Source organism: Myotis davidii, unplaced genomic scaffold, assembly GCF_000327345.1.
Source record: "Myotis davidii unplaced genomic scaffold, ASM32734v1 scaffold4, whole genome shotgun sequence".
Classification (NCBI taxonomy): Eukaryota; Metazoa; Chordata; class Mammalia; order Chiroptera; family Vespertilionidae; genus Myotis; species Myotis davidii.
Genome location: NW_006294707.1, coordinates 185,652 through 195,763, shown reverse-complemented (window position 1 = coordinate 195,763; position 10,112 = coordinate 185,652). Strand labels below are relative to the sequence as shown.

The following is a 10,112-nucleotide window of genomic DNA, read 5'->3' as shown; positions in this document are numbered from 1 at the left end:
CCTCTCCCTCCCTGCCAGCTGTCACTCAGGCCCCTCCACCGTCTAGAACGCAGCTCCTCCAGCCTCCCAGCCTTAGTCCAGGGCTTTTAGCTCCTCCCTGGTGAACCAGAACCCGGGCTTTCACACACACACACACACACGCCCTTTGTGTTCCGTGATGCTGCCGCGGATAATGATGTCTGCCTGACAGCGTGGGTGCAGGAGCTGCGTGCACGCCCAGGTGCCTGGGATTTGTAACGCGGCTCTCTGGGCAGAGCCAGTGGCTCCGTGACTCGGCCTCTGCCCAGAGGCAGCCCTCTGTCAGGGACAGGCCTGAGCTCTGCTTGGGGCTCACAGGCTGGGGCCTTGCTGCTTCCCAGGAGAGGTTTACATTGCTCAGGGAGTAAAACTAGGCCAAGCTCCTGCTGCGCCCTCCTCGCAGCGGCCTGCACCCTGGGGTCCTGGAAGGGACAACGCCCACCTCCGGCCGGGCAGCCTCCCTCTCAGGAACAGGGACACTTTCTGGTTAGCCTCACGCTCTGGCTCCGATCCCCAGGGGAAGATGACCGGGCAGAAGCTGACGTGCTTACGCCCTCCGTCGTCGTCGTATTAGATAGACCTCAGGCGCACGAGAGACTCGGACACTCAGGGCAGCTTCCTGTCACTCGTCACCCCCTGCCAGGGCTGTCGGAGCGGGGCTGGGGCGGCGCCGTGTGCAAGCACTTACACCAGAAGAAGATGAGCACGTGGGTGACGGCGGTGAGCAGGGCCCGACTCAGGCGGCAGCCCACACCCATGCGGGGGCGGGCGGATTCCAAGCAGACCACCTTGTCCACGGTTGTCACCAATTCAGATGGGTCTTCCCCTTTCAAACTGAAACAGGACACGGGTTGTAAACACATCCAAGAGCTCTGAGGAGCTGCAGTCTATGCCCCACATTAGGCAGGAGGAGGAGGAAGAGGGGCTGCGAGGCCTCCCCTTGCTGTGAGACAGACATATCCTGGCTGCACTCTTCCCGGAAATCCCCGTGCTGGCTACTTAGGAGGAATAAAGCTGTCAAGAGGCAGCAGGCTCGAACCCCAGACACTAAAGTGGCTCCCCTGTTGGGCCTTTGACAACCCCCTTGGCGTGTTGGGATCGCTTCCCAGCAGAGAGCAGTGCAAATGTTTACTGAGTCGCCGTCTTGCCCTGCAAGGTAGAAACGGAAGGACATGTGTCTGGGAGAGTGTGCCTTTCCTCGGGGTCGAGGAGGCACAGAAGCTGCTTCAGGAAGAGATCAGGAGGTGCCTGGAGGCCAGGCCCCAGCACAGTACCTCCGCCCTGGTTCCTGCAAGAAGGTGCCAGGACCCGCGGGACACTGACAGCCACACCTCTAGGTGGCGAGGCCATGCGCTGGACTCACACCTGAGTGGCTGGTACCTGAAGTGCCCCGGTTTCTTGTGACCCACTTTTCACCCTGGCCGTCTGAGCCAGCTCAGCCACCTCCCCCCTGTGAAGAGGCCAGTGTCACGGCTCGGTGCCTCCAGTCCCCGCCTTTTCTAACAGGGATCGCCAGCTGCTCAGGGAGGCTTTGTTTTGTAAGCCAGTGCCTTTCAGAGGGGCCTGCGTCCAGCTTGCAGGCTCAGGGTGAGCTGCTCGGCTCCCCTGGGTGCACAGCTGAGGGAATTCGTAATTTGGTGGATCAGAGAGGAAGAGAACAACACCCGAGTGTGTTTTAGCATCAGGAGCTGTAACCTCAACAGAGCCCCCGACGAGCCCTGAGAAACGGGAGCAGGGAGCGGGGTGATGAGGCGAATGCTTCTCTGGCAGGGGGACTCCAGGTGTCCAGCGTCAGCCGGTGACCCACCCCCTGGGGCCTTTCAGGAAGGGAAGGGCTCGCTGACCGCTAACGGTGCTCACCAGAGAGCAATGAGGCGCAACTACCCAGTCAGAATAAAATCCAGCATTTCCTTGTGCAACTGCCATACTGAGTGAAACCAACACACAGAATCACTTCATCTGCAAATGAAAACCAGCCCCGAGGAAAGGCGCGTAGAAAGCTGCCTTCGCCAGAAAACCGCGCAGAGCCGGATGGCAAGGCGCAGACCTGGCACCTGCTCTGTGTCTGCCCTGGAACGGTTCCTTGCCCTCATTCCTGCCGCTCATCCTTCTCCACCAGCTTTCAGCCCAGCCCACACAGCACGGGCAGACCCGCCCTCCACCTTCAGACGGGCACCCGCAGGAAGCTAGGAAGTCGGCTGATGGGCGCCCCACCACACTCACCAGATGCCCACGTCCTTGTTGCTGCTTAGTATCCAGGTCAGTGCGGCTTCAAACTTGGCGGTGGAGCTGCCGGTCACATTCTGTGGGAGGGACGGGAGATTAGCTCTGGTCTGGGCAGAGCAGCTAGGCAGCATTACTCTGCTGCTGGGTTACAGAAGTCCTCTCCTGGGACCTCTGCACATCTCACTGCCCTGCTCTGCTCAACGCGCAGCAAACTGGCAGGGGGGAAGTCTGAGGCTGGTGAGAGCCGAGGCAGCGGCTATAACGGGAGGAGGCGATGAGGAAGCACACGCGGGAAAGCAATGCGGGGCTGAGGCAGCCGAAAGGACTGAATCCAGCCAGGTGGCAGCTCCTCTTGGGTAAAATGAAAAAGTGTGGGGGTGAGGGGCCCAGCAACGTGGCCTGGGGCAAGCCCCTGCCCCTCCCTGGGCCTCAGTGTCTTCCCCTGTGAAGTGAAAACTGGACTAGGTGACCACGTCCCTGCCAGCTCCATATATCCCCAATTCTACCATCCTGAGGCCGTGTGGAAAGTCAAACGGACCCCAGACAATCCACACAGCACACAAGGGGGGAGAAGAGCAGGCGACACATGCATCCTTAAAGCTGCTGAGAAGGGGAGATGCGGCAGCTGCTGTGGCCTGCACGCTGGGCAGCAGGGAGCCACGCACACACAGCAGGCCTGCTCTGGCTCACAGCTCACCTTGGGCCCAGTCACCCCACAGTGTTGCCTTAACATAAGGTAGCATAGCACTCAACTAAGGCAAAAAAAAAAAAGGGGGGGGGAGGGAGGGCAAGAAAGCAAAAAAACCAAAACCACACACACACACAAACCAAACCAAAACAAACACCAAACAAAATAAAAAGGGGAAGAAAAGCAAACGCAGGGTCTGAAAATCAACCCCAAAGCACCAGGCCCTCCCGGCGGTGGGCGCCACCCTACTTACTGCTACGTACTCCTGGGCTTCCGCTACAGGGATGCACTTGCTTTTTAGCTTCTCTGGATTCCCACATTCAAAGTTCCCTGGGAGGAAAAACATTCAAACACAAGGAAGATGAAAAGATGACTCTGAAACAGACGACAAAATGCAGCAAGAACCAAGCCCTCCGCTCTGAGAGGGAGCATGCGACCTGGCGCTCCGGCTTCTGGGGCATCCTCACTCTGCAGCAAGATCAAAAGCCACTTAGCTTGGATCGATTCCAGATCATTAAAACCTGACCTGCAAAGCAGTGCGGTGATTTGCATTAAATGACTAAAAAACTGCCCAATACCAGGTCTGTTTGCAATTGATCCCTAACAGGATCAGACAGATAGCTTTGGAAGGTACCGGGTGGCGCTATGAACACACACAGCCTGGGAGGAAGAAAGGCAGGGATTCTGACAGATACAGGCCGGTGACCTGGAATGCCAGGCCCACTGTGTGAGGGGTCGTGGGACGATGCCCAGCATGCCCCGTGGAGGAAGGGGGCGTCTGTGGCTGGACAGCGGGGCCTCAGCAGGGCTCCAAAGCTCCCTTCTAAGTAGCCGGGGTGGCCAGCTCCCGCCTAGGACGGAGCTGGTAGCCTCCCGAGTCCTGCCAGCCTTTCGGGTCCCGCCCAAAGGCCACCTCCTCTGAAAAGCCCCCAGCCTGTGGGGGCCTCTTGTTCGGCCAGATTGCTCTGAACTCGGGGGCCTGCCACACCTCTTGGCTTTCAATGCCCGCTGCGAGCCGCTTCACCCCCCGAGCCCTCGAGCAGGGACAATGCAGGGCAGGGCACGTAAAGATCCTTCACTCTCCACATAGTGCAACTGTCCTTCACCTGGCACAGCTGGGCTTCAAATGGCCAGTGTGTGTGTGTGTGTGTGCGCGCACGCACTGTGGAAGGAGTGGCTGAAGGTAATATTAAAAATCTTGAGGATGAACTGAAGCCCATCCTTCCTACTTCAAAGTTGGTCTTGACCCTCTGGGCCGTCTGGCACCAGGCTGGCTTCTCCTGCCTCCACTCAGGCCACGCTCCCTGCCAAGGCCTGCCTGGACCATCGCCAGGCCCCGACTGGTTTCCTCCGCCTCCCTTCTCGTTCACATGTTTTAAAGCTTTAAAATAAGATGACTCCACTTAAGCTGCCGCCACTTTTGCCTTCTTGGCACCTGCTCTCGGCATGTCACTTCCCTATGCAAAAGCCTACTGGGCTTCACTGCCCACAATATTAAGCCCCGGTGGCCTGGCATCTGTGGGACCCAACTGACCTTTCCAAACTCCATTCCCTGTTCCACCTTCCCTCAGGAAGCCGTTTTCATTCTGACTCTGTAATCTCCTGCCCTGTTGGCCCCACCTCCCCGCACATACAGAACCCATCCTACTGGACTCCAGGGCCTCCCATGACCCTTTCCTGACTGTTCTGGCTAAAAGGCATCGTGCCTCTCGGGACCGCTGGCCCTCGGCTCTCCTCCAATGGCATCCTGTATCACCCAGTGGTCAGGGAGGTAGGTGGCCTGCGGCAGGACCCTGAACCCATCTTGCATCCTACAGTGCCCTGGCCAGGGAGGACTCCAACAGGGGGGAAGGGAGGGTGGCCCAGCAGAGACCACGCACCCCCCAGCAGCTGCCTCCGTGAGATGCATGCCCACAGGGCTGCCCCTGCAAGCTTGTCAGAGGACAGCGGGAGCCAGGTCCCTTGATGGCGTAATGAGGACCACATGTGGAGGTGGAGGGGGAGAAATGGCTACTAGGATTCACCGTTTAAGAGCGGAGCATCTCAACTTTATCCCCTGGGGTCTTATTAAAACGCAGGCTTTGATTCAGTAGGTTGGGGATGGGACCTGAGATTCTGCATTTTCAATGAGCTCCCAGCTGCTGCTGCTTGGACCACAATCGAGTCACAAACGTTTAGAACTCCCTCGTGGGCCAGAATGTATATCCCAAGCATCTGGGCCACGGGGAAATGCCCATAGGACCGCTCCTCCCAGGAGCGCAGACGCTCCCCGACCACCCCGTCTCCCACCAGTAGGAGGGAGGAGGTGGCAGAGCTGAGGCCCACAAGCTTGGCCCTGAGGACTGAGGGCCAGTCCACCCAAACCTGTCTCCCCAGCAATGGCCAAAGGTTGTCCTGTAGGTAAGAGGTGCCTCTTGAACATCCCATAAGACTGACCAGCTCCATCTGGCTCTCGTGCCAAGTATATTTAACTCGGCACCAGCCCATTCGCCTATGCCAGTGGTCGGCAAACTGCGGCTCGCGAGCCACATGCAGCTCTTTGGCCCCTTGAGTGTGGCTCTTCCACAAAGTACCAACTTCTGTGCATGGGCCACGAAGTTTCAATCGCACTGTACATGCATGCCCGCACGTGGTATTTTGTGGAAGAACTACTCTCAAGGGGCCAAAGAGCCGCATGTGACTCGCAAGCTGCAGTTTGCCGACCACTGGCCTATGCCATCAGCAAGTGATTCTGAGCCTCCCTAGACGCCAGGTGTGGGAAGGACACAATGCAGGCGACATCTCTAGCCTTGAGGGCTGTTTACCAAATAAAACAGCAGGGGAGCCTGGATGGATGAGTGTTCAGGGTCTTTCCCGGGGTGCGGAGAGTGCTCCTCTGGAGGACAGCACTTGGCTTTCATGTTATAAAGAGAAGAGAACCTTGTCCGATGCGGCTGAGCTGGCTGAGCGCTGTCCCATGCACTGAGAGGTTGCCAGTTCGAGTTCCAGTCAGGGCACATGCCTGGGTTGTGGGTTCGATCCCTAGCAGGGGGCATGCAGGCAGCAGCTGATCCATGTTTCTCTCTCATCACTATTTCTATCTCTCTCCCTCTCCCTTCCTTTCTCTCTAAAATCAATTACCCTCGCCCCACCACATTTAAAAACAGAAAAGAGAGACCCAAGGTCACTCAGTAACAGGGAGATGGAGGCCCCAAGACTACCTGAGACTAAAAGGGACTTGTCCAAGGTCCTGAGCCAGCTAGGGCAACCAGGACCAGATGTGACACCAGGGCCTTGGCAGCTGGATGGGCCTGAGTGTGCTTAGCCCACCACAGACCCGTCACCTGCACGGGCCTCTCTGCCTACCCCGGCCAACCACCTGGTGCAGGCAGGCCTCCAGGTGCAAGCACCCAGACTCTGAGACCCAGGGTCTGTTCCCTCACCCCGCCAGTGAAACAGGGAGTCCTGAAGCCTGAGGGGGGCGCTTATCCAGAGAAAGGCCTGTGCATGTTCCAGGAGCCCTGAGACCCTCGAAAGGAGGTGAGAACCAAATGGTTTTGCCCAAATGCAAGGCTTAAACAAATAGAGGGGAAGCAGGAACTGGTTTCTGAGTGTCTTCTGGGGGAGACCACAGCACGCCTCAGCCATCGGCCCACGAGCGGCTCGTGAGGATCTGGGGCCTGGAGACCTACTCACCGGCTTGGATGGCCAGGAAGTTGTAGAGTTCGTGCAGCAGCTCCAGCAAGGCCGCCTTCTGCTTGGCCTGACAGAACTGAGAGGACAGGACACGCGGTCAGCAGGGCGGTGGGCAAGGAGGCAGTGTGGCTCTACCTCGTCAGTCGCACTGTCAAGTACTGAGCAGTAAGCAACACCTCATACTTTTAAAACCTAAAAACCAATTCTGCGAAATGGTGGGCCCAGGGACAGGGCCGGTACATGTGGGGCTGAGTGAGTGCAGGGCAGAGCGAAGGCACAGTCACTAAGGGCTGCCATCCTGGAGGTCCCCGCCCTTCCCCGGTGCCGACGGAGTAACAGCCACTAGTGGGGCCGAGGAGCAGAGGCAAGGCTGCCGTGGGAAATGAGCGCTGTAGTCCTGGGAAGCTACCCACGCTGCGTCCTCTCCCCCTGGGGCCACTCCCACCCGTGGTGGAGACTAAAGTGTCTACAATCTGCCCATCGATTGTCTGTCTTGTGGAGTATCTGCTGCAAAAGTAAAATTCCTAGAAACCTTTGAAATCATAGGGGAGAAAAGCCATCTGCATGAGAAAATGGGAGCAGGAACACATGCAGACCTAGCCCTCCAGCCCCTGTAACATTGAGGCCATCTAGCTAGACTCATGGTTGCTCTCCTCAGTGGACCCAGAGCCAGGTGCTGTGCGGAGTGGCTATATGTGAGTGTGCATTGAATTGTCACCACACTCCTTACTGTACCCCAATTTCTCAGATGGGGAGCCTGAGGCTCAGAGACCTTAGGTAAGCCACCAAGGTCCCACAGCTCATGAGAAGTGGGGTCAGGCCAGCCGACACCACACCCCACACTTCAGGCCGCCTCTGGTGTCCGTAGGGCAGAGCCCTGGACTTTGAGTCGAGAGCCTGGGGCCTGGCCCCGCAACTACAGAAGGAACTGACGTGGCCTTCCTCCCAGGCTCATCCGCTGCCTCACCCGAATGGGAGGGACCTGGTGTCCAACACTCTCAGAGGCAAGATGTGTCCCCTCACGCTGCCTAAAGACCCAAGAGCCTTTGCAGTACACATGACCGCAATGGTCGGAAACAACTCATGTGGCTTCTAGTGGAGTTAGGTACCCAAACTACTTTAAAGAGTGTTTTAGGTGTGGGAAATGGTGAGATAAGGGTTAAAGCTAACTAAATATACGCCAAGAATCCAAGTCTATAGACGCACATAGGGAGATAAGATGGGAAGGAAAGATCCCCAAACGTTAACAGTAATTATCTCTAGGTGGCAGAGTCATGGTGGCTTTCCCTTTCAAACGTTCTACACTAACATCTTTTACTGTCACACCAGGAAACCGGCAGTAACAAAGACCACTGCTGCACATTGCCAACATCCAGGCGAGCAGGCTGATGCCACCGAAAGGAAACAGGACACAAGGTCCCAGCCAGCAGGACAGCTGATACGACAGCTCTCAGCCTGTGCCCATGTTTTCAGTAGCAAAAAGGCAGAAAGAAAATAGTGTCAAGTCCGCTGAAAAGGGAAAGGAACACAAATGTCCTGCCGGGTCCTGGGTGAGCCGGAGCCACACACAGAATGAGACTTTCAGCAAGAGCCGCAGCAAAGCCGACGTGCCTCCCAACCTGCCTGTTCCCAGGCTCCCCCTGCCCCCCGCCCGGAGGCCAAGGGCATCCCATGAACTCTCAGCTCCACGGAGCCCAGGCTGGGGGCCCAGACGCTGGCCTTCCAGGCGCCAATGTTCCCGGTACAGTTGGCTGGCTGGGCACACCTTTAGCAAGGCCCTGGGTTGCACTTGTCTGCTCAGAGGAGGGTTAGGGAACGAAGGGAACGAATCTGTCCCTCAGCCGTAGGCCTGACCCATTTAGAGACGTTAAGGGTCAAGAAACAGAAGCCAGGGAGATGTTTCCAATTAAAAGACAACGAATGAGCATCACCAGAGAAGTCTCACAGAAAGCTCCTGTTTTCCTATTTCAGTCTTCAAAATTCTAGTCCCTCCTCTAGCTGCCGCCTACGTTTCTGGGCTCCTTCCTCTAGTCATCAGTCGTGGTTTTTATGATGGAAGATCAAACTTATTATGAATATGTTTCTACAAAACAACTGGGAAGCAAAGATATTTGGTGGATGAATGCAATAAATGAATGTAAAAAAACCCCCAAAACTTCAAATAGGACACAGCAGAAGCCAAGAGAAACCAGGATGCCCTTCAGAACGTGGGTAAGCGTCAGCGCAGGGGTGTGGGGTGGGGGGCAGATGTGAGCGGAGTGGGAGCCCTGCTGCAGGTTTAGTTAGGAGACTGCTCCTCCGGCTGGGACTTAGGGCTTTCCCCAGACGGCCACCTCTCAGCACCCACTCCTCTCGCGGGCTCCTTTCACAGTGGACGGCTGCTCACCGTCCCCCAATACTATTTGTAGGGAACATTAAGGCTTCATAAAACGAATCTATAGACTAAGAGGGCCAATTCCACTTCAAATGTGTTCCAAACACCCCCTCCCCACAATGTCTCAAATCAGAAGGGCATTTTCAGAGCCACAAAAGCACTCCTGGAGGGAAGGGGAAATGACAACACGGCCTCCTGTCGGTTAGGAACCTCCGGCCCTTCCCCCGAGGCAGGGAGCACAGGCCCTTCACCGCTGCTGTGTCCCCCTGGATGGACCGCACAGGGGACCCATGTCCCAGGTGCTATGAACAGAGCGGGGCCGCACCAAGACAGGTGTCGACATCACGCCAGGGCTCCTGGAAGGACAGCAGACGTGCTGGGGAGGAACGACAGAGAACACTCACCTCATCGTTTTTCCTCTCGCAGTCCACTGGCAACAATTTCACTGAGACCAGAAAGAAACAGAAAATTAAAGTGGGGCTGCGGAAAGGAATACCCACAGGACCTCTCAAAATCCAGGGAGTGAACCGGGGCCAGCCTCCCGGGGGTGGGGGGTGGGAAAGCTGTTGGCTGTCGGATGCACTCTAACGGGATGCACTCTAACGCGCACGCAGTAGAATGCAAGCTTCCCAGCCCGGGACTGAGAATGACAGCGGGTCTGTTGGGCTCCGGGCGACTGGACCCCGCTCCTCAGCGGGAGCAGGATCCATGGAGCCGCCCTGGCCTGACTCGGGGAGGGACCCTCAAACCAGGCAACGTCCGTGACAGTCTATAAACTGTGAGCGATGACACGCTGAACAGGGACGAGCACCATCACGGGAGGGGGACTCCGGGAACCCGGGATACGGCCAGCGCTGGCTGCCGTCCCAGCAGGAAGTCTGCCCCCGGCCTGCGGGTCGCCGCGGGGGACAGTCAGGAATTGAGCGCGTGCCCAGTCCGGGGTCCCCGTGCTCACGGCCGTGTCCACACCCACGAGGAAAGGTGTGGCCTCGGACAGCCCCGTGGCAGCACTGGCCACAGCCCCGGTTGCTAAGAACAGCCCCTGCGGTGAACAGTGTCACTTTATATCGGCTCCGGCAGACGCGCGCTCTGCGCTGTCCTGTCCAGTCGGGCAGCTCAGGGCCAGCGGCG

General features: G+C 57.5%; 1 protein-coding gene across 1 annotated transcript in view; it reads right to left on the bottom strand.

Annotated features, from left to right (window-relative positions):
* The window catches only part of LEMD2 (LEM domain containing 2), a 15,400-nt gene that overhangs the window by 4,135 nt on the left and 1,153 nt on the right, over positions 1 to 10,112 (bottom strand). The window contains exons 2-6 of the mRNA XM_015567457.1: positions 9,386 to 9,565; positions 6,608 to 6,683; positions 3,186 to 3,262; positions 2,242 to 2,321; positions 707 to 852 (exon numbers count right to left, since the gene is read on the bottom strand). Of these exons, the coding sequence (XP_015422943.1) occupies positions 707 to 852; positions 2,242 to 2,321; positions 3,186 to 3,262; positions 6,608 to 6,683; positions 9,386 to 9,565 (559 nt within the window). The remainder of the gene's footprint in view (positions 1 to 706; positions 853 to 2,241; positions 2,322 to 3,185; positions 3,263 to 6,607; positions 6,684 to 9,385; positions 9,566 to 10,112) is intronic.